Genomic DNA, 27,522 nt, shown 5'->3' on the forward strand with positions numbered 1-27,522 from the left:
GGGGCGCCTTTTTCCATGCATCACAAATGCCTGTGGTTATCACTTACCTGTGGCTTCTCAGGCCACTCGCTACCCCCTGCCAAAGCACCGACCCATCTTTGGAGGCTGTCCTCTGCATCACCCGCCTCTGCTGCCGAGCAATGCCCTTAGATTTTAGTAAACAATTCCTGTTGACAGGGCAGGCAGAAAGACAAAAAAAGCTTGTTCTCTCGGTTGTATTTTCATGGAAAGCAGAGCAAAAAGGCAGCATTTAGCTCAGTCAGTGCAGCCAGAAGACTGCAAGGAGCAAGTGTACAGCTCATGAAGAAGGGCTTTCTTTCCCCCATCACCTTGTAGAGTGGCTGAGGCTTTGAGCTCTTTTCCTTTCTCAAGGCAGACGACTCCTAGGAGCATCAAAGGGAGTTCGTTACACATGGAATCCCACTGGGACATGAATTCTGATGGGCCAGGAGTAAAAGGGAATATTCAAGATATTTTCTCTTAAATTAAATATAAAGGTAGGAGAAAATTTCCAACCCCTGTGTGTGAATACATGTGCAAATCTTACATGAGAAGAGGCACATGGGACTGAAAGTAGGGCAGCACGTGCCGGCACTGCTCCCTCCGCGGCAGAGGCACCACCATGGTTATCACCGCAGTGCCAGCAGCACTGCTCCGGCTCCAAACACAACCAGCTCCCTGCTAGGAAGGCAGCGATGCTGGTGAGCGCATTTTGCTGATACATCAGGCCATGACACAATGAGAACATTGTGATCTGAATTGTTTTAAGAGAGGAAACTCTTTATGAGGCATTTATTTCATGCCTTGCGTTAGCCGGAGTGAAATGCCTGCAATAAAGGCATTAGCGCTGCGCTGTGTACGCAAGTGGCAATTCATTTGCCTTAAATAAGCGAACAAATTAGCTTTTGGTGGCTGGGTTTGCCTGGATGTTCAGAGGTCTGGAGAAGTCAGGATGAACAGTGAAGCATCTGTATCGTTATCATCAGACCTTATCAGAACTAATCACCAGGAAGGTGTTAGATATCACATAACATCCCCTGGTAAGGAAACCTCTACAAGATGAAGACGGCAGAGGAAGTTCTTTGGAGACACGGCAGTCCTTGTGATCCCAGCAGGAACTGGCAGAGATACCAACTCCTCCACTCGCTCCCTCTGTGTGATCTCGGGCAAGTCCTGTGCGTTCCCAGGAGAAAAATGCAGATAATGGGATTGTCCTACTTTACCACAGACTTGTCAGACACTTCTAAGACCATGGGGTTGAAGACTATAAAAATGAGAACTATAATTGTAAAGCCTGGGAAGATAGTGATGCTTTGAGTGTGAAGGAGAAAAACTCCACATCATTCGAGAGAAGGAAACCCAAAGGTTTTTGCTTTCTCTTGTTATGTTGAAAGGAAGTTTCTTGACTTTGAACTGGACTGAGAAAGCTTTTGGTTTGTCCCCAGGGTGGATGCTTTTCCTTGGGCATCCATTCCCTTTGCCGCATGGGGCAGCTCTTTGAGGCTGCTGCGTGAGCCCCTCTTCTCGTCCCTTGCAGATGGCTGGAGGCAGCGTCTGCTCCAGTGTACTCTGTCCATCCCTCAGCTCTTGCAGATTCCCGCTGAGGCATCTACACATGGAGTTTATTAACTGTTCTTGCCTTCTATCTGTGTGCCTCTTGGCAGCATTTTGACCAGAAAGACCCATGAGTTAAGTTTCAAGTTCACTATTGGTTTAGCTGCAGTCTGGTGGCTTCAGTCACTTCTTTTTAATGGCTCAGTGTTTTACCCTACTGACTGATCTCTTCTGCTTTTCTCTATCTCCATTACTCACTGATACGGGTTTGTCTTGATACTGGCTAACCTTACTCTCCTTTCTTTTTTTTCCTAATATTTGTGTGTGTCCTCACTGCTGCCTTTCCCGCTCTCCAAGATGCTCAGGATTTTCAAAGCACCTTTAAAACCCTTTTTTACCCTTGCAGCTTTAGGACCTGCACCCATTTCAGGTGCTACAAAGCCACATGTAGGAGCAGTGAAGGCAAAGACCAGAACCCTACCAGCATCAGAGGCTGTATCTGCTCTGTACTTGGTGAACCTGAAGCAGACAGCAGCACGGGAATCAGACAAGACAACGGATGCAGGAGCCCCAGACCAAGGCGCTGGTGACCTTTGATCAGGAATTGGTGCTAACAAATTCCTTTCCTCCATGGATCTCTCTGCCTCGGGACATGCAGAATATCTGGCAGAGCTGTTAATGGGCTATGCCTCCTTCCAACTGTTAAAAGCATTTTTGGACTTGAGCCCCACTTGAGCCTTTTATTAACTGCTAAGAGTGATGGCTCCTGGTCAGCAGCACTGGAACCTGGATCAAGTCTCTTTTGCAAAGTCTGGGGCTCTTCACATCTGTAATTCCCTTCTTAATCAGTTTACAGTCAGGCTCCTGCCACAAATGTCAGCCCTGCCCACACAACCCACTGAAGGGGTCCCACCAAGAACTCTGCATCTGACTTGTTGCTTACCATCGGGCAACTCCTCACACACCTTGTGTGTAGAGCCAAGTTGCTGAAATGCGCTGGTCTCTGAGAGCCCTGAAGGAAAGCACTACAGCAAATAACAGTTACTGCTGAACCTGAGTGTACCCACACGTCAGAGGTGGGATCAGCTTTGGTGTTCAGGTCAAGACACACCGCATTAGCTAGACTGGCACTTTCTTGCTACGCTCCTTTAAAGCTGCATCTTTTTTATGGCAGCCCAGAGAGGAGCCCTGACCCACAGAAAGTCAAAAAACTTCACATAAACATTAGTTATGCTAATTGTGCCATAGAAAAGCAAAGAAGAAAGAGCTGAAACCCCAGTTTGGTACCTCAGAGATGTTGATCCGTCCCTCCTGAAAGGAGCATGTGGTGGGGTCATGGGTGCAGAGGTTCCGGTACTTGCACCAGTGGCAGCGGAAAGCGCTGTTCACACAGGACAGGCACCTGGGGGGAGAAAGGAGGAGTACAGGGGAGGTTATTACCTTGGGAGGTCTATGCGGTAACAGACCTAGCCAGAAGTCCTGGCTTAGGGTCCTTCATGAGAAAAGAATTTCTTTGGAGGGATGTTTCAATACAACAAAGCTAATGAACAGGTTTGGGAAAACACACACACAAAGTCTTTAAGCAACCTCACAATTCATTTCATAACAAACTACAAGCTGCGATTTATTGCACGTCATGGCATTGCTGTAAAATAAAGCACAATATTGCACAGACACCAGACTTGATTTTTAGTTTCTAGAAAGTGGAAAACAAGGCAAGCCTGGCAAAAAACCAGAGTGGTTGTTTTACAAGTCAGGAATGCTCCAAGTCAATGGTAACACTTCTGTTTGGCCTTGGAGTGCAAAGAGTCCAGCAAGCGCTTTTGATTCATGTTGGAAGAAAATAACTGTTTATGAAATGATTTTGAAGGAATGCAGACACTTCTCAGTCATGGGGTGGCCCAGCTGCCAGCGAACTGCCTGGGTGATTTTTATCCCACACTAACTGGCGGCCAGTTAGATGCACGGCCCGTGACAGCTGCTAATATTTGCAGTAACCACCTTCATCATCTCCGAGGCCAGCCCTTCGTGCCACGTGTCGGTGTTTTGGTGACCATCTGCTGGCATAAGTGTAAGCTGTGCCCATGGAATTCAGCTCCATGCCATAAACTGCAGCTCTGGAGACCGTGGTGCTGCCTGGAGCAGGCATGTGCTGGAGCCAGCTGCCCATGCAGGCAGGGAGGCTCTGGAGCCAGCTGCATGGGGCAGGGATGCTCTGGAGCCAGCTGCATGGGGCAGAGAAGCTCTGGAGCCAGCTGCATGGGGCAGGGATGCGCTGGAGCCAGCTGCATGGGGCAGGGATGCTCTGGAGCCAGCTGCATGGGGCAGGGATGCGCTGGAGCCAGCTGCATGGGGCAGAGATGCTCTGGAGCCAGCTGCATGGGGCAGGGATGCTCTGGAGCCAGCTGCATGGGGCAGGGATGCGCTGGAGCCAGCTGCATGGGGCAGAGATGCTCTGGAGCCAGCTGCATGGGGCAGGGATGCGCTGGAGCCAGCTGCATGGGGCAGGGATGCGCTGGAGCCAGCTGCATGGGGCAGAGATGCTCTGGAGCCAGCTGCATGGGGCAGGGATGCGCTGGAGCAAGCCCAGGGCCAGCACAGACAGATGGGCATCGCCAGGGAAGTGGGAGTGTGGCCGTAAGCAGGAAACCCTGGGAAATGAGGCAAGGGGGTCTCTGGGCAGAGGTGCCAGGGCAATGCATCTTGTGGGCTGCTGCCACAAGAATGTGTGTTTTAATAACTCAGTTGTATTTTCCTTCTGATGCATTCGTAGTGACCTTAATAGCTAAAGAAACTTATTCTAATCATGGACAAGCAAATCTGGGGGAGAATATAAAGAGCTGCAAGCTTATTTAATTACTCATTTGTTTCACCCATTTCTGCCTCTGTTTTGGTCTGTAGCACTTCTCCTACCCTCACTCACCTGGCCTGGCCCTGGCTTCTGGCTTTCCTGCCTGGTGCTGGTGGAGCTCTCTGCTTCCCCCAGCACCACTGGGTCCAAGGGAGGATCACCTCTCTGATCACCCAGGCCAGCAGCTTGGTTCAGCATCTCTTGCTGTATCGTGATTTTCTGGCTGCTGCTTTCAGCTCTGCTCAGCCTCAGCTGAGTGGGGCGAGGGGCTCCTGGCAGGATCCTGAGCTCTCAGGTGTTTACACCAGGCCATCACCTTTGCTCTTTGATCCCTATCCAGCTTTCTAAATGACCAGTGTCTCTCTTTTGCTTCAGAAAGTGCCTCTCTCCACCTCACCTATCCCTTATTAAAAAAGACTCAACACAGAAGCCACCACAACGCTCCCTGACCCATTTGCAGCTCCCTGGGAACACAGGGACACAGGGATCCATGCACCTGAGTGCTGAACCATCTCAGCCCGGGGGGTCACAACAGCTGGATCCAGCACAGGAGGTTTCACAGGACCAGTCTGCAAAAGCAGCACGTTCCTGTCCAGCCCCAAGCCCCTCCTGCCCCTCTCAGCCTAATGCCACCTCCCAAGGCGTATGTGCTTCATACACCACAATGGCTTCTTGGACTGCCGTGCAGCCACAAAGGGCACGGCTGCTCCCTGCTCTCTCCAGACACCCTTGCCATTGCAACGAAGAGTCTCAGGATCAATAGGTCTCTCTTCTCCGCTGGCTGAGACCTGTATTCCTTCCTCCTTTTTGCATGCTGTGATTCATTCCTGACAGGCTGGCTCGTGCCCTTGTTGAACTCACTGATAACGAGTCCAGTATGATGTAAGTGCTGCAGAATTTACCACCGTGTTAGCACTTTATCTCCGAACACAAGCTGGTAGAAAGGCATGATCAGATGAAGCCAAATGACAGGCTAGGAGAGATGCATTGCATTGCCTCTCCTGATTCAAACCGCAGCTCCTAAATGAGAACAGGGGTCCCCCTGATGCCATCCCTCATGCAAATTCAAAGCCACAAGAATTCAGAGGAACTGCTGGAGGGACTGCAAGTGCTCGCAGCTAGAGGAGAGGCTGGTGCTGGACAGCCTGACCGAGGGGCAAGGATATAAGGGCAGAGCTGTGCATGAGGAGTAGCATGAGAGGAGGCAGGGGTCATTAGGGTAATGAATACAGACCCGCTGTGAGAGGCAGCGGGGGGGGGACGGGCTGAAGGACTCACAGGGCTCCTTTCATCCCAGTGCCTCTGCTCTGTGTTATGGCTCAAAACAAAATTAAACGAAAAAATGAACGCATGCCTAGAAAAATGGCAGGCCAGCCAAGCCCATCAGCATACACAACCCTCTTCCAAGCTCAGCAGGAAAGGCCCTGTAGCTTGAGGCTTCGAATCCAGCGCAGAAAGATTGGGAATGACCCCATGCTGGCCCTTCTTGACTCCCACCAGCCAGCCTGAGCAGCAAATTGTGCTCCTGGAGTAAAGCTGGCAGCTGACCTGCCACAGGAGATGCTGCCCAGCCCCGCCATTCACTGTCCAACTTCTGGCAGGTCCTGCCCACATTTCATTTTGGTGCTTTGGAGCTTGTTAAAGAGAAATCTAGAAACACTTCAGGTCTGTAAACGTGTCTTTAACTGTAAACATGTATTTAAGGCCAGCCAGCTGCGTGCTACCTTCCAGCAGCAGACGTGCCCATGGGCGATATGTTTCCATGATGCTCAGCAGCACTGAGCCCCCTGGCTCTCCGTGGAGCAGCGCACTGTGCCTGGCACATGCCTGGGCTGATGTCTGGGGCTCTCAGGGCTGCTCTGCCCCAGCCCCGGGGGCTGCAAGGAGCTCCTGCCACCAGCCCTTCTGCTCACTCCATCTAAAGTACAACCGCTGTGCTCAGACCCCAGGGCTGGACATGTCTGGGTCTGCCACCTCCTCCGGCAGCTGTGCCCTCCCCCATCACCCTGCGGAGCATCCTCGCAGCAGCCAGCAGCACTCTGCTCTCTGAGCCAGCGCAGCGTGGAAGGGCTCTGTCTCCTCCAGCTGCCTGCAGCCCACCTCCCCGCTGCCTGCAGCCCACCGGGCCGGACCCTCTGCTCTGCCTTCGCCGGCTGCCTGCGAAGACGGATCTAAGTTCATAGTTGCCGGATCGCGCAGCTTGGGGGCACCAGCAGGTTGAGGTTTTTTCAGGCTCGCTCCGCCTGTGTCTCTCAAGGCAGAGAAAGCTACACAAGCACCCAGTGAAGTTCAGAGAAGACAGCGACTGGTGGGCTCCCCTTCTACCACACCTGTCTCCTGGCTGAACCAAGCAGCATGATGCCCTCCCCCCCAGGCTGGTCCCGGAGCCCAGCATCCATTTCCCAGTCCTTTCTCTTTTCAGCTGGTGTTGGGCTCTGTCAGGGATGGGGGGGAGCACTCACAGCTGGTGGGCACTGCAGTTGTAGAACTTGAACTCTGTGCTGACAAACGTCCTCCCCGTCTCCTGCGACTTCAGCTGCAGCACCACGCCAAACCAGTCTGGGGATATAAACCAGAGCCCGTCAGTCCCACCAGCAGCAATGAAGGAAGCAACAGCAGATACGGGGGCACCCACTCCCCTCCTGCCAGTGTGCTGAGCCATCTGCTTCTGGGGTACAAAGCGGAAGGCAAGTTGCTTTCATCTCCCTGCTTCCCCAGCTGTCAGGACCCCCACCCACGGTAGGTCTGCAGCAGTTCCCCAAGCTGGGGGCTGAGCATCGCCCTGCCAGACCCCGTCCTCGAGCACCCCAGGGTGCAGGGCTGGCCGTCTCCAGCAATGCCTCCAAACCAAATCAAACCAAACCAGGCTTGAAGGCAAAATGCGTCAGAGACACAGGGGCTACACGCTCCCATGGGTCACAGTTGAAATGATTTTGGAATCTCATCCTGTTCCTTAAGGGATTCTGTCTCCAGCATAAGAACACTAATTCAATCTACTCTGAGAAGCAGCCCAAGACCAGAAAAGGAGACAATGCTGGAAATAAGGGCATTAGAGAAGCTCTTTAGAGGCCTCCGCGCTGGGTTAATGAAGAGCAGATTGCTCTCCCGGAGCTGCTGTGGGTAAGTCTACGCCAGCCCTGCTACTACAGCAGCTCTCAGCCCCCGGTGTTCACCAAGTCTCAGGCTCCATATAATGCCTTAGACATACAAAGATATCAGCAGGGAAGCACAGTTGACACCTGGAAGGATGCCAAGGAGAAAATGAGTTTTAAGCAAGTAGCATTTTGGTTATGGGAAGAGCAAATATGACAGCAGTGACATTAATGAAGAAACAACCCAAAGATCAGGACCGAAAAATAGAAACTGCATCCACCTACTCGTGGGTGCTGAGCCAGGCCGAGGGGAGGGCTCCCGCGTTCCGGATCCACCCAGTGTGGCAAGGCTGTGAGCCCCTGCCCCACTCATGAGCCACCCCGAGGGGGACAGACGGCTCCTGTCCTGTCCTGGGGAGCTGTCTGGCAGCACAGGGAGGGTGCAAGGACAGGGCAAGCATGCGGTGCTGCCTGCTCCCAGCCTATGTGTCCCTGCGTGGGAGGCATTTCTTAAGGACAAAGCATTTTTAGCTCCCTGAGTTCAATGGTCTTTGACAGGAGCATGAATTTCTCCAGCAGCAGCAACCCCAACGGGTCTGCTCCACCCCGCAGATACTTCCAAACCTACGCTGCACTTTCTGGCAGCACAGACATCGTATTACTGTCCAGAAATCAGTTACTTACCTTGATCCACAGGTATGGCAGGAACATCCTTTGCTGCTGGTGAAACACACACAACGCGGCTGCCTGAAACCTGCCCTTCCACCTCCGTCAGGTTGCCGAAGAGGCAGGTGACCCCAGCCGTCAGGTCTGGAGCATCGTTCACCAGCAAGCTGAGCTGCAGCCGGCGAGAGGAGGGGCAGAGGGGAAACAAAGCACAGCCAGCAACTTGTTAGCAGGCAGAACTGCCCGAGTTTCCTTCGTATGTTCAGTACCTGCTGTTTTCCCATTCAGTACTGACCCCCTGAAATTACCCATCCGCCCACAGGAGGTGGCCAGCTGCCCTTTCATGGGAAGCGGAGGAGGAAGAAGAAAGCCAAGGATGCAGGTTCTTTAGTGACACAAAACCACCTTGCTGAGCCTTTGGGTACTGTGGTTCAGGAAAGGTGGCAACGGCAGCTTTTTGTCACGCTGGTAGCTCTACAGAAGCATCGCTACCCTCGGGGCCCACACTGGGAACCCATGACAGCAGCAGCAGCGTGTTGCTCCTCATGCACGAGCACTGGTGGCTGCCCCAAGAGCCCCCTGCACGCACCACAGCTCCAACAACCTCCCGGCATCGCGACCGCCCCCCTGCGTGCACGGAAGAGGCAGTCCTGCCCTGAGCACGCGTGGCCACCAGAAACGGGCAAGTCCCCACTAACCCCGCCATGAGTGGGGACTGTCCCTGTGGCAGACCGGTGCCTGAAGGGGCGAGCAGCCTCCCAGCAGCCCCACACTGTTTCGACACCAAGTGCTGGTGGGCAGGCGGGGGCAGCCGGCGGGGAGTGGGAAGGGGCTGCGGTGAGGCCAGCTGCTACGGGGTGCTGGGGGGCTTGGGGAGCAACAGCTGGGATGCTTCAGAGAGCCAGGCCTGAGCACAGCTCACAGATGAGGTTTTTGGGAAACAAAGCCTTTCCTTTCAACAGCTAATGAAACCAGACCAAGGGAAATGTGAGCTGAGGCCCAAGGGGAAGGGGAATTTGTTTCTGCCATCCCCACCCCCTTCTGCGGCGGCTCGGATGACCCCTTTCCTCCCCAGTCCCCTTGCGAGGCTGACTTCATGAGAAAACATTTGTGCCGATGGGAAGGGAGAAAGGCTGGAGACCGGACTGTTCGCTGTGAACCTGAAAAGGGCTGGAAGTGCTTCTCACCAACAGGTCTACCCCTCCCCGCTTGGCAGCACCTACCGGGAGGCTGTGCTCAGAGACGGAGATGCTGCTGGGCTGCACGCTGACGCTCATGCACTGGCTGATGCTGCCTGCAAATCGGTACGGCTCGTCTGCTCGCTCGCAGCTGTCCCTCGGGGAGCACCTGCCACACATGAGCACACATCAGAACGGAGAAAGCACCCAGGGAAGATGTCAAACAGCACGAGGTGCTACAGCTGACCATGGACAAGTCAAACAGGAGGGCAGAGCCCTGGCCAGGGGAAGGGGGAGTTATCAGCAGGACCGGGGGCGATGCTCTGCACCGGGATCAGGTATTGCACACAACCTCCAGGTCAGGACCAAAGAGCACTGAAAAATTATCTAGGATCAGAGGAAAGACAAACCACAAATATCTCGTGAGCAATTCCTAGTCCTGCCTGCACTGGGACACAACCCAGAGCTGCTAAGCCCTGTGTGCCAGCAGCGACAGTGGGTGCTGCGGGTGCGCGATGAGCCAGGCACTCTGCTGCTGCTCAGCCGGGGCTCCCGCAAGCCATAAATCCATCATCTATCTGTACAGAAACTAAACCATAAAGCAATAACAGGCAGTAACAAAGATGATGCTTCCATTCTAATTAAAACAAACCCACATAGTTCATTAATTGTATCCTCCTGGAGCTGAGGAGTGCGGCAGGGCCGGGAATGGGATTTCCCAGCAGCTGCCGGCTGTGCTTTGGCCAGTTTTCGTGCCTTGGGCTCCCAGCTCTCTCCTGTTCCTGCCATCAGGAATGCAAACTCTGAGCACGCCAAAGGGACCAGGACTGCTCCTAGCACGCCGTGGGCTCCAGGATGGCTCGTTCTCCCTGGTTTTCTGTTGCAGGTGTTCTTGGGGTGGAGTGACATGAAGTTGCTTCCAACAGGTAGAGGAGCACCCAAGGGGAAACCAAGGCCAAATTATCAGTGTTTCAGACCAGGTGTCAGAGTCTGCAGCACAGCACTGGAACCGCTCAGTGATTTTCTGGTTTACAACCTTTGGGGAAAATCCTTTCCTTCCAAGCCCTTTCGCTGGGTGCAGATGACATGTTGGCCTTTTGGTATTAGTGGTCTTAGTAAGCTATCAGCAAACTTTATCACTCTTCACTCATTGCTGATCTTGGACCCTATTTCAAATGGTGGCGCAAAGGTCAGGGGATCAAGATGCTGTCACCAGCCCCACATGCCACCAGCAAATTCCCTTCTGACAGTTGCTTGAGTGCATATGTTACTTGAATTAACAAGGTGCTGCTGTCAAACTGCTTGTTTTCCTGGTTCCCTGTGGAGCGGCTCGGGCGGTCCCAGACACATGCATCAGCAGAAACACCTCCTGCCCACGCAGAGGCTGCATTTTGCCATGCACATCTAGCTCTGACCAGCTGCTGACAAGTGCTTGGCAAAACCAGGGCTTCCTGCTCTGAAACACTAGACCACCATCCTCCCAGCGTGGCTGTTTGCTTTTGATTAAGAAAAGCGGAGGTTACACTTTCCCTTTCCAAACTACCCGTATGATCCCTGGCAAACGCTGGTGCTGTTCTCCTTACCCTCTCACTTTTTAAACCTTTTTTTCTGGAGTATAATGGAGCTAAATATGAATACTGCCAAAGGAAGAATTATTGAGGTTTAAGTGAATCTGTAAGATAGCTTTAAAGTGAGCTCTTGACTGGAGCCTTTATCTCATTGACTTGCTGGAATGGCTCTTTTTTATCATACTATTTATGGTAACAGCCCTAACAGAGATAAATAGGTCTGTAGACAATAACACGCTTGCAGAGAGCAGCATATGGAAGTCTTGCAGGTTTCAAATCCCACTGGGCTGAAGAGACTCTCTAACAATCTCCTTGAGGCCTCTGCTCGCTCCCAGAGCACTACTTGTAGAAGAGGAGCAAAGGATGCTGCCCTCACATGCAGGGGATGAGCCTGTGTGGCAAACAAGCCCCTGGCTGGGAGGACACAGCGGAGGCACCGGGCAGTGCTGGGTGGCTCAGCCATCGCACTGCTGCCCCAGGTTCCCCGGGCGAGCCCGCGGAAGGGCGAGCACCTTTGTACCCTTCCCGCTGGTTTTCAGCACCTTCCCAAACGTCCTGCCTGCAGGATTCCTCGAAGCCCGGTGCAAGGCACGCGCTGCCCACAGCCACCACCTCCCCAAGCACCCCTCTTAGGGCAGCAGCCACGGGTCTGCTCCAGCGCCTGCGCCCAGCCTGCAGCCAGCCCCCTCCTGCGCTCAAGTTCATTGCCAGAGCTACCCGGGTCAGGCTGTGCCGCCAGCACGACCGACTCCTGCTTCCCGGCCTCACTGATTTAATCCTCACAGACAGCTCATTCATGAGCATCACTACTATCATTACCCTTAAATTCTAGGTATGCACACGTGTATGCACGCACCCTGCTGTGCAACAGAGCCTTAAGCCCTGACTCAGGCTTCTAAGAGACAGTAATACATAACAAGCGCGCGAGGAAAGCTTCATGTAATATTGGATAATGAAAGCTTATCCCAGGACAACTCCGATCCTTTCACTTTTCCTTTAGTACTTCTCTCTGGCTGGTGGCGTGGAAGACAGGGCACACTGCCTGACGCCGCGTGGGATGGGGCAGAGGTCTGTCTGTCTACCTCCATCCGTACCTGTTCATTCAACACTTCATTAAAAGTTTTGATTTTTTTTCTGGCTCTGTGATAGCCCAGTACATGCAAGTCCCTGCTCCCAGCTGAGCCTCTGGCAACAGCAAACGTGGATGCCAAGTGCCCCGAGAGGAGCTGCCTTAGGGGCTGGCCTGCCCTTCCCCCCTTGCCCAAACTGCCCGAGCTGCCTGGGTGTCTTGGCACCCCCAGGACACAGACTCCGAACCCGTGGAGTAAAACCCCACAAGCAGCGGGGAGAATCAACTGGACTCCCACCCCCAGCTGAGGCTCAGCGCCAGTGTTTACCGCACACACGCTTGCTCCAGCGCCCAGCCGCTCTCTTACTCTCTCAAGGATGAAAACATCTTCTCTTCTGCCCCTCACCCTTTCTGCCAGCCCTCAGAAACCACAGCATGAGCATCACACCCTGACCCGCCACCCTTCCACCGAGCAAAGGAGCAGCTGGTCCATCTGGCAGGAAGGACATGGAAGAATTAGAGGAGAGAGATGACAAATTAAATACAAACACTCCAGCGCTTGGGGCCTCCAAACAAATATGACGGAGGCTTCAGGAACAGCAAGATAAACTCAATTATTTACAGCTTAAGACAAAAGCTAAAAAATGATCATTGCTCCAAGCAGGCCAGGAAACTGCAAATGCTTGAGGGGAGGGTTGAGGAATGCCACCAGGGAAGAAACCCTTGTTGGGAATAGGTTAATGCTGAAATGTCACGGCCAAAAGGGCAGAGGAAATGACACTTTTCTCTCCTCTTGACATTGAGGGTTTTCTCTCTGCAAAATGAAGATAACAACCTTTACCTGCTTCCCAGGTGGTTTATGAAGATTCAGTTCATTAGCATTAGGAAAGCGCTCAGTGATCCTTGCAGAGGAGCTGCTGCAGGAGCCTGAGGAGCAACACCAACCACACAGACCCAGCACCAGGCACTGCCAGCCCACCGTCCCCGGGTGACTGATGCTCTCGTACCCTCACAGCTGGCTCCTGGCAGCACCCGCAGCCCTGCAGCTCGGGCCAGATGCTGAATACAGCCCAGCCCCTTTCCTGCTTCCTTCTCTGCTCACTATCACAAGGTTGGGGTGGCTTTTCTCTTAACTAACTGCTGGAAAGGCATGCGGGGATGGCTGCCCTGAGGGAAGAGCTAAAGGGACAGGAGTCACCAGGGGTGGAAAGCACTTCCTTCTGACAAAGCCGCTGTGACAGTAAAGACTTGCGGACACAACTGCACATATGGTGGCTTAGCTATAGGGCTGGACAGGCTCGTCTGAAAAGAAAAAAGCTAAAAAAAAAAAAAAAAAAAAAAAAAAAAAAGATATGCCCTGGGCACCTGTGCCCCACGATGCTGTGCTCTGCCACCGCTGCCGGCCCCAGCCTGTGTGGAGCCTGCGGGATGCTTGGGGCCACTGGCTGCAATGGTTCTTCTGCATCTTCCCAAGCGTGGCAATAACTTTTTGCAAAGCAAGCAAGCTGCAGGGAGCCCGTTTGCACCCCAAAGCCCACATGTCCCAAATCCAGGCCGGATTTGCGGAGGAGCCTGCCATTCCCCGTTCCCCCTCCAGCACCTGCTCCTCAGGCAAGTGGCCAAGTGCTGCTGTGCGGGTCCCTGAACTCTGCCTCCGCCCCGATTTCCATGCATTTAACAGGGCTGCTCTGCAAGCTGGCACGCGGCCGGAGGGATTGCTATTCCTCTCTTCCAGCCTCCTCGAGGCTTTCCCCTCCTCCCCCGATCTGCCTCTGCCTGGTGGTCCCCCTTCCGCCTTAGGAAGTGATCCTTATTATGGCAGGGGAGAGAAAGGAAGGACACGGACACCTCCTGAATGCAGAGAGCGTTTCCTGGAGCTCCCCTGAAAAAAAAATCCACCAAACCCTCAGCCCTTTGTGCCTGTTGATGTGCGTGCGGGGCTGCCAGCTCCGAGCCCCACGCTGCTGGCTCTGCCCCATCGGGGATGGCTGAAGCACAGACCCTCTGACCTCTCCTGGCAGAATTTAAATATCTCTTCCTGATACATTTAATAGGGCTTGGTGCTCTGCTCCGTTCCACTGCTGTAACCTCTCTGAAAGCAAAGTCGCATTCATATGATCAAGTCTGCTATTGCCTTTAAAAATTCCCTGTTAACTGGGAGGGACTTGCGGCTTGGGCAAGCAAGAGTGTGCAAAATGCAAGGCCTTAATCCCCAGTGTTTTCAATTCTGCTTTCCCATCGTGTCCATGGCACCCCTCCGTGCGGTGTGCAACCCACCACTCCTCAAGCAGGAATCTGGTTTCCTTTACCTCTTCACAGGAGCTCAGGGATTTTCACTGGCATTCACACTGCAATGCAGGCAATGTCCATGGAAGGGAAGAATGGATTTGAGGAACTTCAACCTAATTCGCATTTGCAAAGATTGCGTGGGAGGCGCTCGGTGGCTTTGAAAGCTGCTTTTATCTTCACTACCAGCAGCTCAAACCAAATGGTCAAGGCTGGACTTACACGTGGTGGAGCGTGCACCAGCCGCAGTGTGGGTCTCCCGAGCTCAGGCACTCCCCGCAGGTCGTGTACTGCTCGCAGGACTCCACGGGCACCCGGGACACCTGCAAAGGAAGCAAACACATGGGCTCAGGGCTCCTCTCTGCACGGTGGGCAAGCAAAATGAGAGCAGCTCCAGGTCCTGCTTCACCGCTTTGAGTCAAGTAACACAACAGCCGTTCACAAACTTAAATCACTTGTTCCAACAGCCCTGCAGAAGTCAACCAAAAATAGGAAATATTGGGGACCGAGTCATGAAGTCACTCAGTCCTTTGGTACAGCCATGCCATGAATCACGGGCGCAGCCAAGCTCCAGCCCAGAGCTTGGCCAGTCTCCCACCGCCGGCGCCAGCTCTCCAGGAACCCTCCTGACCTGCCTGCCCGGAGATGCTCCCGCGGCAAAAGCAGCATCCTCTCCTCCCTGATTTACAGTCTGCTATCTTACATTTGCCGCAGGGGAAGCTGCTTCAGGGAGGAAAGCTGGCAGGGAATAAAATTCCTTGGGATTTTGCAGATTGGCAGCTTATTTAACCTACGCGGGTATTTCACTTGCTCCTCTTCAGCCACCCTGAGCCCTTCCAGTGCCAGCGTGGACTTGGCTGCCCCAGGGGTGACCCCCCCCCCCCGCCCCCAGCTGCCCATCTCTCCCAGGCAAGAGATACCAGAGCAAAAGAGAGAGGGAAGCGCACGAAGGAGCACAACCCGGATCGCTGCTGCAAGCACCCTCTTGCACTTATCACACACGCGAAAGGTCCGCGCCGCGATGCTGAGGTGTAGCACAGTCCCGACCTTTTTATCAGCAGTGAAAACCCCAAAGGCTCCAAAATGACACCCAGCTTTAACCATGGGTCATTGCTTGACTCCAATGAAGAAATTCCACTTTAATCTTTCCAACCCATCCCCTTCCACCTCCAGCGGGCACGGCACGTTTGCATCTGCTGTCCCGACGCCGCAGCGCGGTGCCCCTGCACTGGCCCTGCTGGTGCCTCTTCAATATATTTACATTTCTATTATCAAATACTGTAAATAATTACTGCCGTCCCTGGCACAGCTGCCCTGCAGCACCGGCCGCTCCCCTCGGGCCCCAGGAGCGATGCCTGCAACTGGCTGAAAATTAAAACAACTGTCGGCATTGCACTCGCTCTGTCCGTCAAAACAGCACCCGGCTCCCAGCAGCTGGGGCGCGCGGGGTGAAAGGAGCAGTGTCTCACCAAACAACGGCCACTTTCACGCCAAGTGCTGTTGACACAGTGAGAACCCAGTTCCTCTCTAAAGACGACACCAATAGGGCTGCTATTCTTCTTGTTTCCTCAGCCCTACTTAACAGCTTTTCCTAAAACAAAAATCGCGAGTGGATGTGCGGGGCTGGGTAGGTTTTTTTGCGGAGATGAAGTCTGGGGGACAGGCGCAGGGCTCAGCCTGGGGTATGCTCGGAGCAAAGCAGCCCTGGCTGGAACTGAGGGGTGCGAGAGGCAGAGGCAGGTGTGCTGGGCGTGCATTTAGCCAGTGATGGCTGTAAGGAACTTCAGAAACGGGGAAGAGAAATGCAGGGTGATGGAATAGCACAGAGGCGTAAAGAAAGGGCTTGGGTTTGACTCCTGGCTGCAAAAGGTGTCTGGGGTGCCTTCGCAGGGTCTCATCTGTGTGTCGGATGGCGGCACATGGCACGCTTTCCCCCGTCTTGCTTCTTCCCTCTAAGGTCCTCAAAGCACTTTACAGACATCACGGTGGCATGAGAGCAAGCCCACCAGCCTGGCAGCAGGCACATCATTGCCATCAGCAGCAACGACGCAAAATTTCCCAGCGCAGACCAGAGATGCAGACATTGCACTGCTCCTGGATTTTTTTCCTAGGAGCAAACATGTTTTTCAAACCAAATGAGCATCCCACGGGAGCTGCGGTGGCTCTCGGCAGCCCCCAGAGACACCAGCCACTGCAGATTGCATCGAAGGAGGCCACTGACTTTCCCCTAAACCTGCCCAGCACATTGAGCCGTGTTGGTGGGATGGCTCTCACCCAAACCAGGGGTCAGGACAGCCCCAAAAGCATCGACCATTGCCAATTCCCCACCTCTTACCCACAATGTCAGGCTTGACAGGATCTGTCCCTGTGATTTATATGCAGCTCAGGGCTTGTTTCATGTTTGTGAGGAGCTGGATGCTCTCACAGCACTCTATAAATAACAGAGGATTTGAATTATATGAATAACAGTTCATTACAGATGATTTTATGTTAGGCATTTGGGTTCTTTCTCTGCTCAGAAGCTGTGGCTTCTGCACATGATAATTCTTTAAAATTCACACAGAAATTTTTAACAATGCCTAGAGTCACAGGTTTCTAGCCCAAACGGGACCATTTGATCCTTTCTTGGCAATGCCTGCAAAATGCAGGGCAGGGAACTTCACCCGTTCACCTCTTTGCAGCACCCGGTGCCCGAAGCAGACCTGGCAGAGGCGGGTGGGTGGGTTGGCACTGGCAGAGCTGGGCTACCTGCTCCGACCAAGGACGGTCACAGGGCAGCAGAGCCCCGAAGGTCCCTCTGGGTCAGCAGTTCTGTAGCCCCAACTGCTCAGATACGCCCCGTGGTCCCTGGCTGGAGGAAGGTCTAAGACTTTGGAGGAGAATAAACCATCTGCTTTTCTCCAGTGCTGTGCCCATGACCTTGAAATTCACCCTTCATAAAAATTAATGCCAGAAAACCCACATTGCTCCAATACCCAAGTAAATGTTTAAATGAAGAAGTTCAAAAAAAGGAACAGAAGGCATTTGAATATTTGCATGCATGAAAAAGGTTGGAGTTTTTGCAGTATTTGCCGAGCTCTCACAGTAATAACACATAAATGACCGCCCTCACCATCCACAATCCAAATATCAGGAATATTCCAACCCTCTAAAGAATATGTTTCATCTTAATGGAAAAACAAGAGAAATCCCATTAAGAGTAGGATATATCCATATGTTATCCCATACCTATCATGAACACAGAAGACTGAAAGCTATATTTCCTTCAGAGACAGAAGTAAAGCTCAGATGCCCTTATTCTTCCTGACAGCAGTCTGGAAACACTCTCTCGGCTTTACGTATTTTTAAACTGTTTTCTGCCAGTCTAATTATCGTTACGAGACCAAAGGATTTGTGCATGTGAACCGCTGCGCTGGGGAAAGAAGGCAAGGAACACCAATGCCTGCAGGTGGAAGGAAAAATAACATGGATCAGGGCTGGGAACAGTGGATTCCCAAGTCCAAGAACTTCTCGCCATATGCCCTTCAGCCATGGACTGCTGTCAAGGAAGAGAAGAAAGAGGGGGTGCAGGCAAAGAAGCAGCTGAACAGGAAGGAAACTAAGAAAATGAGACAGAAAAGCTCTGAAGGGAAAACCAGAAGAAAAGATAAAGACAGCAGAGGGATTGCTGATGGTCTCTGGTACGGCAGCAGCAGAGGCTGCCGCTGTCACCAGCATCACCCGCATCCCTGGTGGCTGGGCATCACGGCAGTGCCCTGGTGATGGGAGCGGATCCCGCTCGGCCGGGGAGGCGGCGTTGGTGAGCCCTCCTCACCCGTCCCTGCCCGCACACCCTGCTGCTGCCTGTGCCGCAGTCGGCTCTGCAGCCAAGGGGGAGCGAGGCTCCGGAGGATCAGCCCTGGCAGACTTCACGGTCACAGGTGGTTCAAGCCAGGAATGAAATGTTTTTATCGGTAACCAGATACAGCAGAACCAACCCAGTCCGGAGCGGTTTGCTGCCCGCCGCTGGGAGGTGGCTGACTGCTGGCAGCTGGCCATGGAAGGCAGCGGAGAAGGCAGCGAGGGAGGAAGGAGAGGGCCTGCCCATGAGCTGTGCGGGGCCGGCGCCCCGTGCCTACAGCTTTCCAAAGGCAGCAAGGAGAGGAGCGGGTGCAGTCATCAGGTACCCGCTCAGTAACCCCAAACCATGCCACGGCTGCGTCCAGCCTGCCAGCCTCACTCCGATGGCCACAGGCACTTGCGGCATCCCCATCCCGGCATCCCGGTCCCAGTGGGCACCAGCACCTCGCAGCTATGCATAACCAATGTGACTCCCATCTGTCACAGCCTGGTCTATTTGCTCTCTCATCCTTGCCAGCCCCTGGGGCAGCTCTGTGTGCAGCAGAATGGTTTATTTGGAAAAGACTTTGGTTTTCAGTATTTAGTTTTTAAATGCAAATACTTCTTTTTGTTTACATTAGAGGAGATAGGTCAAAGGAAGGCTCCTGGCACTCAGAGCAAACATCTGAGAAGGTCTATCACCACTTCAGGAGTGTATTTCCCACCCCAGCATAAGCTCCAAGAAAGCTGTTGCCTGAACTGATGAACTTATCCACAGAGCAGGAGCACGATCTCCTGCGGTCCCCAGAGAGCAGAGCTCTCGACTCCAGCCCCATCCTGGAGCACCAGCAGACCTCACGGCAAAGCTTGAGCTTTCAAAAGTGGGTGCCAGTTTTGGATGCCTTGAGATTTCTACTTCAGCTACCAGAAACATGAGGTGGTCCCAAAGCCATGCAGAGGCGTGCAGGAATTTTCCAAATGCAGCCTCAAATCCTGCACCTCCTTCCCGGCGGGATGGACCGCTGCCCCCCAGCAGAGCCCAGAGACCACCATAACTCTGCTGGAGCAGGCAGCAGGTCATCTGGGGGATAAGACAGGGTGACAAGTGCTCCACATCAGCGTGGTCACAGCAAATGCAAAGCGATAAAGCAGTTCAGCAGAGCTGAGGAGCATCTGCATGAAGGACAACAGCCAAGAAACCAGCACTCCTGGGAATTTCCTCACTACTCCTCCTCTCAGCCCAAGTGCTACCTCTCTTTCTTCTATCCATGCAGAAACAAACCTGCTTCTCACTAATTAAATGACAAAGTCTCATTACTGCTTTCCTTGACTGCCTGACCCAAAACATCAGAAAAAAACAAACAAACAAAAAAAAAAACAAAAAAAACAAAAAGAAAAAAGAACAACCAAAAAACCCAATACAGGCTCTCCAAAACACATGAATTCAAACTCTGCCAGCCTCCAGAGAAAATAAGTGCAAGATCCAGTTCCAAATAAATATATACATAAAATAAATAAACAAGGCAAAGTTTCTATAGCTTATGCCTGCTACCAGCACAGGCCTCTGACCTCCCTGGCTGGAGACAGCCCCTGGGCATCCCACTGCCACGGCACACTGCCTGCAGACCCCTCGGGGTGCTGGAGTTCAAACAGAAAATCTATTTTTAATGACTTTGGGGAGTGTAGTAGAGATGCCAACTAGTTCAATGTAATTAAAGCTATCTATCACTCAGTGAGCAGGAGCCCAAAGTTGATGAACTTTCCAATGAGATTTTATTCTTCCCTTCATTCATGAAAAAACACCACCTTGTGCTTCTGCAGGAGACGTGAAAAAGTGTGGGAAGGAGCAAGGAGGACTCATCAGTTCCAGCCATTAACGTGTTAGGGTGGCAGAGCTGGGGGAAACAAAGTCAAACTTTCCCAGAAGCTTGTAAGAAGTTCGACAGCCTCTTCTTCCTGCTGTTTCTCCACCCTGTGTCTTCACGCAGAACCGTTCAAATCTAGAGTCCTCCTGTGATACCGTTTCTGCCAAGGAGCAAACCAGTGTGCAGGGCTGCGCAGCACTTGTCGCTTTGCTGAGCCAGCCCCGTGGGTCAGATCCACCCCACGCTGTATGAAAAGTCCTATCTGGCAACGCCTTATTCTTGCCTCGAGCAGAGCCAGGGGAGATCTCGGACATGCTAAGACTGATGCCAGCAGCGAGCAGAGGAGACCCAACAGCGAGCGGGATGCAGCCAGTGCATCGCATGGGGCAGCAGCCAGGACACAGGGGAAGGCGGTGGCGGGGGAGCGTTTTAACGGAAAAGCACTGAGGAGTGTCCCCAGAGTGCCGCCGAGCCCCGAAGGCAGGAACGGCCGCTCCAGCCTTTAGTCCCTGTAACAGATGAAGGTACGCACCCAGGCGAGGAGCAGATGAGGGGGAGTTCTCCTGACAGGTGCAGCAGCTACTGGAGGACCCAGCTTTCCGCTCCCACGCCGCTCAGCAGAGAAAGGATTATCAGAGCTACCAAAGGGCTGTCAGAACCAAATCAACGCCTGTAACTTTTGGCAGAGAAGCAGTGAGTGGGAGAGGACACAGAGACAATGTTTCCATGACTACAAAGGGATTATTTAATTACAGTGCTGCAGATGCATGCGGAGAAAGTCCCTTAAACTCTGATCCAAGCAACCTTTTCAATGCGTTTGGCTTTACTGCTATAAGAACCTCATTAGCATCTTATGAGGACAAGCTCTGTTTGAGCACAGGAGGCCAGATAGCTTTCTTAGTGAGTAATCAGACCTTCCCCAAGCATACCTGTCTCCTTGGCACCCAGCTGCTCTCCGTGTGCAGCACTAGGCTCCTGAGAGAGGTGATGAAAGTTAGGGCAGCCTCCTCCTGGAAGCAAGAAAGAGTGAAAAAAACAGCAAGTGCCCCAAAGTAAGGCTTGATCAACCTGTAAAACTTCCTCAAGCCAGAGTTTCCTCCATCTAAGCAAGCAGCAGCCAGCAGGATGCGGGCGCGGAGCAGACTCATGTTCTGGCACGCAGGCTCCTGCAGGCAAATGCTTTCCTGTGGTTTACCACAACTTGAGTTAATCATTGCATCAGTATGAAACACCTGAGCGAGATTTGTTGGACCAACAAAGTGCCAGGCAGAGATCCCATCCGCACTCCCAGGGGCAGCACAGTGTCATGTAAACCTGGAGGAGGAGAAATGGATTTTCATCTCGAACATGGGCTGCCTGCAACCATTCACCGAATGCTCGGTCTGTTCAATCTGGCAGCTCCTCCTCTGCGCTCGGCAGGCGACGATGCTGCTCGCTTGCTGCAGAGCGGACTCATGCAGGAGGTGGTACAGGGGCAGGGTACCATCCGTCTGGCACGGGCACTGACTGTGCCCCTTCTTGGAATGGGGGTCCCAGCGCCTCGCCCTCCCTTGGATCCCAGCTGTGCCATTGCAGCGCAGCCCTCCAGGCTGTGCACAGCGTTTGGGATCCCATGCTGTCACTCGCATGCCCACCCCATGCTCAGAGTTAGCCCCTGGCATGCCAGTGCCAGCATACGTGTGACAGCCACCTCTCCAAAGTGGCTTGGCAGCATCAGTTCTCCCTCCTGCTTTGCATGGACCATCTGCATCTGGGAAGCGCGTGGCTGGGGATGCACGTCCAGCATCCCCCTACGTCAGCTATGCATGTCCGCTGCTATGGGAGAGCAGGCCAGCAGAAAAACCTTGTGCACCTACAAGATCAGGAAGCAATTCCTCCATCTCCAGCATAAAAATAATAACACTGGCTGAAGTATTTACACAGGCTTCTGGAATAAGCAAACGCAGCAAAATTTATGGGTTGAATAATCAGGTCACACGGGACCGCAGAGGTGCAGCCACATGCTCGCTCCTGCCCAGCTCTCCCGCAGCAGTTGTGTCCCACGCTGCTCCTGCGCCGCACGGTGCTGGCTGGGGAGCCCGGTGCAGCACCCTAACGCACGCGGCGTGCACCACAGCTGGGGCATACGGGATCCTCAGCAGAGTATCTGGCTCATTTGGGACACTAAGCTGCTCTATTCTCCCACAGAACTGACCACAGAAACTCTACTTGACAAGGAAAGGGGGTAACATGATAAGTGTGTACACACACTAATAATGAGGAATGAGATGCTAAAGGTCTCCACCAGGAAAATGAGGTTATGTTACAATACATCCATGTGTTTCCTCCCCTGGAAAACCACCGTGCCTCAGGGGAGCTGCATTTTTGCACTTGACTGCAAAAAAAGTTAGTGAGTATCTGGAAATCAGGCTCTTTCCAGGCGTGCTGCACAGCGCTGCTGCTCCGTCCGGGTGGGAGATCCTCCGCAACAGCTCTGTGTGCTGCTGGCATCGGCCGGGGTGACACAAACTCCCTGCTGCCCATGGGAAGTCCCTCTGGAATTGCTCCGGACATCAGGATGAGAGGCTGATGTGCCTGGAGCGGCCGCATGGCACATCCAAGCATCCCTGCTGAGGGACATCACTGCTGCCATCAGAAGTGACTTCTTGAAGCGCTGGCACTGTCTTCTGATGAGCAGCGCACTGCTCGGCGAGACCACCCTGCCACAGCCACACAGCCAATGAGCAGTGCCCTGATTAGTCCAGGCCTCAAGGGAACTAATTAATAAGGATGAAAAGGGAGCAGCTTTCCAAAATTTCTGGGCTCAGGTGGGGATCTATCCAACACAGTAAACTTTCATCTCGCATCAGTTCACGGCCTCCACGTTCGGTGCTTTGCCTTGCTGCCATGTAACTCGTAGCACACTCCCTGCAGTCATTTATAAGTTTTAGCAGAAGCTCAGAAAATTAATTAAGGTGAATAATTATAAAGTGTGTGCTTCTTTCCCTCTCTGTTTTGCAAGGAAGCGGCAAAAATAGAATTCGGAATAATTTTGGAGTTGTAACCAATGTAATTAGGTGTTCAACGCACACTTACAATTGGGCTGCACTTCTTAAAATTACTGTTTTAGTCAGAACGTTGCCAGAGAGTCATTAACAGCACAATGGTTTGATTCCCTGGGACTCTAATTAGACTTGGACGCCTTGCAGCGCAGGGGATGCCCAGCTCCACTGCCCGCTCGGCACTACAGGTGATGCCCGGCAGCGCTGTGGGAACCTCACCAAGGCTTCCCGGGCACTTCCCAGCCCCAGGGCATGGGGACTCGGCCAGGAGGAGAGCTAGGACAGGGGACAGAGCTCTCAGCATCAGGCAGTGGGAAGAGGTTGCTCTGTGACATGGAATGCCCCGGTCATGGCTCTGACTCGGTGCTTCGGTCTGCAGCGATCACACTGGACGGTGCAGGTGGGGGCATCTCAGGCTCTGCTGTTTCCTGCTCGGAGAGAGGATCTCAGTTCACTTTATAGAAATCCCTTTATTTCTTCTGTGCAATGGCTTCACAGGGCTTTAGGCAGGAAAAAGACAGGTCTGTGTTAACTCTGTCCCTACACTGCGCATGCTTGGACAGCAAACAGCCACGCTGTCCTTAGGGCTGCAGTCAGGAGATGCCCAGCTGGGAATATTTGCAACACAAGCTACAGCAGGACAAACCTTCTCTCCTGCTGCCTGCAGCAAACAGCCGTCCTCCGGCCCCATCTCCTGCGGGATGTTTGCTCCCAGGGCAGAGCGCTGGTGCAAGCGCCTGGCTGGTGGCTCCCAGCTGCGCCGATGCAGCTTGCTCCACCTCAAAATCAAAGACTGTGCTGCTCAGAGTTTGCCCCCGCACAGATGTTCTTGGGGGTCAACATTTCCAGGTACGTTCCCACAGCCCTCATCAGCACCTCCCTGGCCTTGGTGTTAAGGAGCATCCACGATGTGATGACGACTGGAAGTGGGGACACCTTGGAGGGAATGCTAGCGGCCATCTGGAAACACCCTGAGCATTTATAAACAGCAGCCCCGCTCCAAGCGGCTTCTTATACTGGTTTGGAGATGATGGAGGCTTCAGAGTAGGTGTCAATGCACTGCCTGTGTCAGAGAAAGGAGCTCCATGCTCTGAAACGCAGACATCCAGCTCTGTTATGAAAGACTTAAATCTCAGTGGTGTGTATCGCAGGAAAGCTCAGTGCCTGCTGCTTGCAATTGCCTTCAGCCGTCTGTTTTTCCTCTCTCCCCACAAAAACCACATGCCAGACAGCAGAGGCCCCTTCCCCCAAGCTGCTAGCCTAGAACTCATGAATTCGGTTAAGTTGTTAAAAAGGATTGTGGCAGGCTAAGATAAAACAGAGGAGTTTAAAATGACAAACAGACTCCTAAATGGGATTAGAGTCTTAATGAAAACAGTAATGAATGAATGAGGCAACCAAATATTACCCATTAATATTAGACAGATAGATTAGATCCCTAGGCACTGCATTTAAAAACGACATGAAATCACTTCAATTACTCTGCATTGATAAATAACAAGGCCATATTTACTGTTAAAACACATTTCCTCCACCCTCCCCCATGCTTGCTTTGGCTTCTGCTTCCCAGGAGTGAGAGCAGACCATTGAGAGGCTGAAAAAATGCACCAGGCTGGAAGCTTCCACCGCTCCCCTCATCTCTGCAGGAGACCTGGGCCAGCCAGCATCCACCGCACACGTATTCCAGGGCACCTGCTGCAGAGGACGAGTCCCATTAGTCTCAATTACCACCATCAACACCGCTGTCACAGCTCTTGCATTTCTGTGCAAGAGCCAAAGCAATCACTGCCGACTCGCTCAAAACCTGATGCTCGCAACATCCTTCCATCTCAGAAATTCATTCTACCTTCATTTGCTGGTGGATACAGCTGCTCTGCATCCTCCTTTCCACACGGGGAAAGTGAGATTAACCTGATCAGAGGCCTCTTCTAATGAAGAGATCATAGATGGATAATTCCTGGGTGCTTGGTGGCATTTACATGCTAATGATGAAAGGCACTCTGGTAAAGGTAATGTCAACAAGAGTCCCTTGTCCTTGCATCCCAGCCTCCAGCCTAACCATCTGTTCTCTGGGTTCAGGAAAGCCCTAGAGAGCAGGTTGGTGCTAGGAAAGCTGCAAATCATCCTTTCCAGCTCTGCTGCCTTGCCTTGCAAACCTTCCTGCCTGGCTGAGGTCCTCACTATGTGACTAGGGGTGCTTCGCCCAGAGCTGGATGGCCAGCCCAGCTGACAGGCTAAACAGAGCACGACTGCAAGCCCACCGACGTTAGTGTGTCAAATCACTGATGCCTTGCTGCTACGGGATCTCAAATATCTTTGCAAAAACCTCACATTCAGCCACATAACATATCAGTAAACAAGAAAAACGTAACTCATTTCAGAGGTGCAAGAGGAACAGCGTGAAGAAAAAGTGCAGAGCAAATTGCTAGCAGCATAGCAAGCCAGAGAACCTCAGCCCAAACCCCAGTCCTTGCTGCAGTCATCGGATACATCATCTGATGTTTCCCTGGGGAGAGGAGTGGAATAACCCCCCCAGTTTCCCCTCAGCTGGGATAAAATCCCTTGGGGAAAGGCTACACAGCGGTTGAATGGGGCTCCTGGCTACTCCAGCTAAAATACTGCTGAGCGTGGAAGATCATTAAGTGTGGGAATGGGGGGCAGGAGGGCTGAGGGGGTTGTGTGTACCATGCAGATATAAATTAACTTTCCAGGAAGGCAACGAAACCCAGTCTTTGTGCTTTCCCACCCCAAAATGAGGGGTAAAGCAGGAAAGCGAAGAGGGAGGAATGCGCAGAGCTCTTCCCACAGCTTGGGGGATGGATGACCTTTCCAATACTACACCTGTATAAATCTTATTTAATGAAATAATAATAATAAAAAAGAATAAATGAAGGTTAAATCATTCCCTGCAGCAGATTTACATCGAAAACAAAGTCTGTTCAGACAGCGGTTGGTTTACACAACAGGCCTTTAACATTCCTTTCCTAACTACTAGGGTGACTCCTGACCAGCTAACCACAAGATGAGTGATAGGAGCCCTCAAAGCCAAAGGCAACTTGCCAAGACAGAGGCAAAAGGAACAGCGCTAGTCTGGGGTTTACTTTAAACACACAATTAGGGCTTTCGCTGGGTCACAAGTCACAACATTGTGGGTTTCACCCACCAAACCTTCCCCACAACATTCCCATCCTTTGGGACGTGACTTCATTTTCAGTGCCACCACCCAAGTCAGCACTTTAGACACCCACTTCCCCTCCCTTTGCACACCGCAGAGCAAACACCACCGCCTGCGGCTTGGAAGTGCCCCTGGGAAACTGGGAAAACTAACCAAGGGCCTCCCATTATCTGCAATAAAAGCTGGAATGGTTTTTGTAGCCAGAGAAGGTTGGGCAAAGAGTTTAGCTTTCATCTTTACCTGCTTTTTCCTTGGGCTGGTGTTTTGCTGTATGGGAGAAAGAGAATCAAAGAGCAGCTCTGGGGCTATGGTATTGCTTTGATGAAAGGCAGAGGTGATATAAGCTCAGAGCTTATACATAAACTTCAGAATTGCTGCATTAATGCTCCCAGTGCTGCAATGCTAAGTCACTTGTCCCTAGAAGCCATATCAGCTCCCGCTGTAAACAGTTACTTTGACATCAGCTTCTCACTGTCCGGATACAACACTCAAAACGGTGGCATTTTGGGCAAATAATGCCATGAAACTATTTCTGCTCCATCAGAGCCTGAGGAACTTCTGCATATATTTCCATAAATATCACTGGCGTCAGTACAGCAATAGACCTGACAGACTGCGAGGGGGATCCTGCAGATTGCTGCTAAGTCCACCTACAGAGACCGGCTCTCAGAAAAGCTACGGGGTTGAAAGGACTTTGACTGAAACCACAAAATAAGCCAGCCTGCATGAAAATTGGTAGCCCTCACTTTCTAGTGAGGCTGGAAATGGGGGGGAAAGGTCCTCCCAGCTATCGAAAAGTGCAAGCCTTACCCCAGGAGGCTGAAAGTAGACGGCACTGACTTGCAGATCAGTTCATTAAGGCCAACTTAGGAATGCCAGGAATCTGTGAGGATGCACCAGGAGAAGGACCAGTGGGTAACTGACCTGCTTGCTGTCTCCTGCCTCTGGCAGGGTATGGGTGCAAGGAACCACCACGGTGGTTCTTACCGCTGTATGAAAGAGATGAGTCTACCAACACTTCTTGACAAAATTTAGTCCCTGGTGTTGTGTTTCTAAGGTGCAGACCTCCCATGGGAGGTGAATCCCCGCCGGTGTCCGGGGCAGCGGAGGTGGAGGGGGATCTTCCCTCCCCTCAGCTGCCTTCCTGCTGGAAGCCCGCACCAGAGCAGCTGCTCCAAGGGCATTTCTCTGCAGGGTAGCTGGCAAGGGACAGGGTTAATAGGCCCACTCCATGTGTGACCTCTTTTCCCTCTCTCTGAGAGCTTCTAATTACCAAGCTAAAGAAAGAGGGGTAGCCAGCAATCCCACCGCTCGCTGGTGCCTGCCCTCGCTGATCTGATCGATCGCAGCCCGCCGGC

The 27,522-nt window shown here is 52.6% G+C and overlaps 1 protein-coding gene across 2 annotated transcripts in view; it reads right to left on the reverse strand.

The window, feature by feature from the left end:
* Window positions 1–27,522, reverse strand: part of PLXNA2 (plexin A2) — a 509,765-nt gene that overhangs the window by 60,068 nt on the left and 422,175 nt on the right. For both annotated transcript variants that reach the window (XM_080367686.1, XM_080367687.1), the window contains 5 exons: window positions 14,487–14,587; window positions 9,387–9,510; window positions 8,182–8,335; window positions 6,868–6,964; window positions 2,842–2,956 (listed from right to left, as the gene is read on the reverse strand). In XM_080367686.1, the coding sequence (XP_080223812.1) occupies window positions 2,842–2,956; window positions 6,868–6,964; window positions 8,182–8,335; window positions 9,387–9,510; window positions 14,487–14,587 (591 nt within the window). The remainder of the gene's footprint in view (window positions 1–2,841; window positions 2,957–6,867; window positions 6,965–8,181; window positions 8,336–9,386; window positions 9,511–14,486; window positions 14,588–27,522) is intronic.

The sequence above is a fragment of the Falco punctatus genome (genome assembly GCF_963210335.1).
Source record: "Falco punctatus genome assembly, chromosome: 17".
NCBI lineage: Eukaryota > Metazoa > Chordata > Aves > Falconiformes > Falconidae > Falco > Falco punctatus.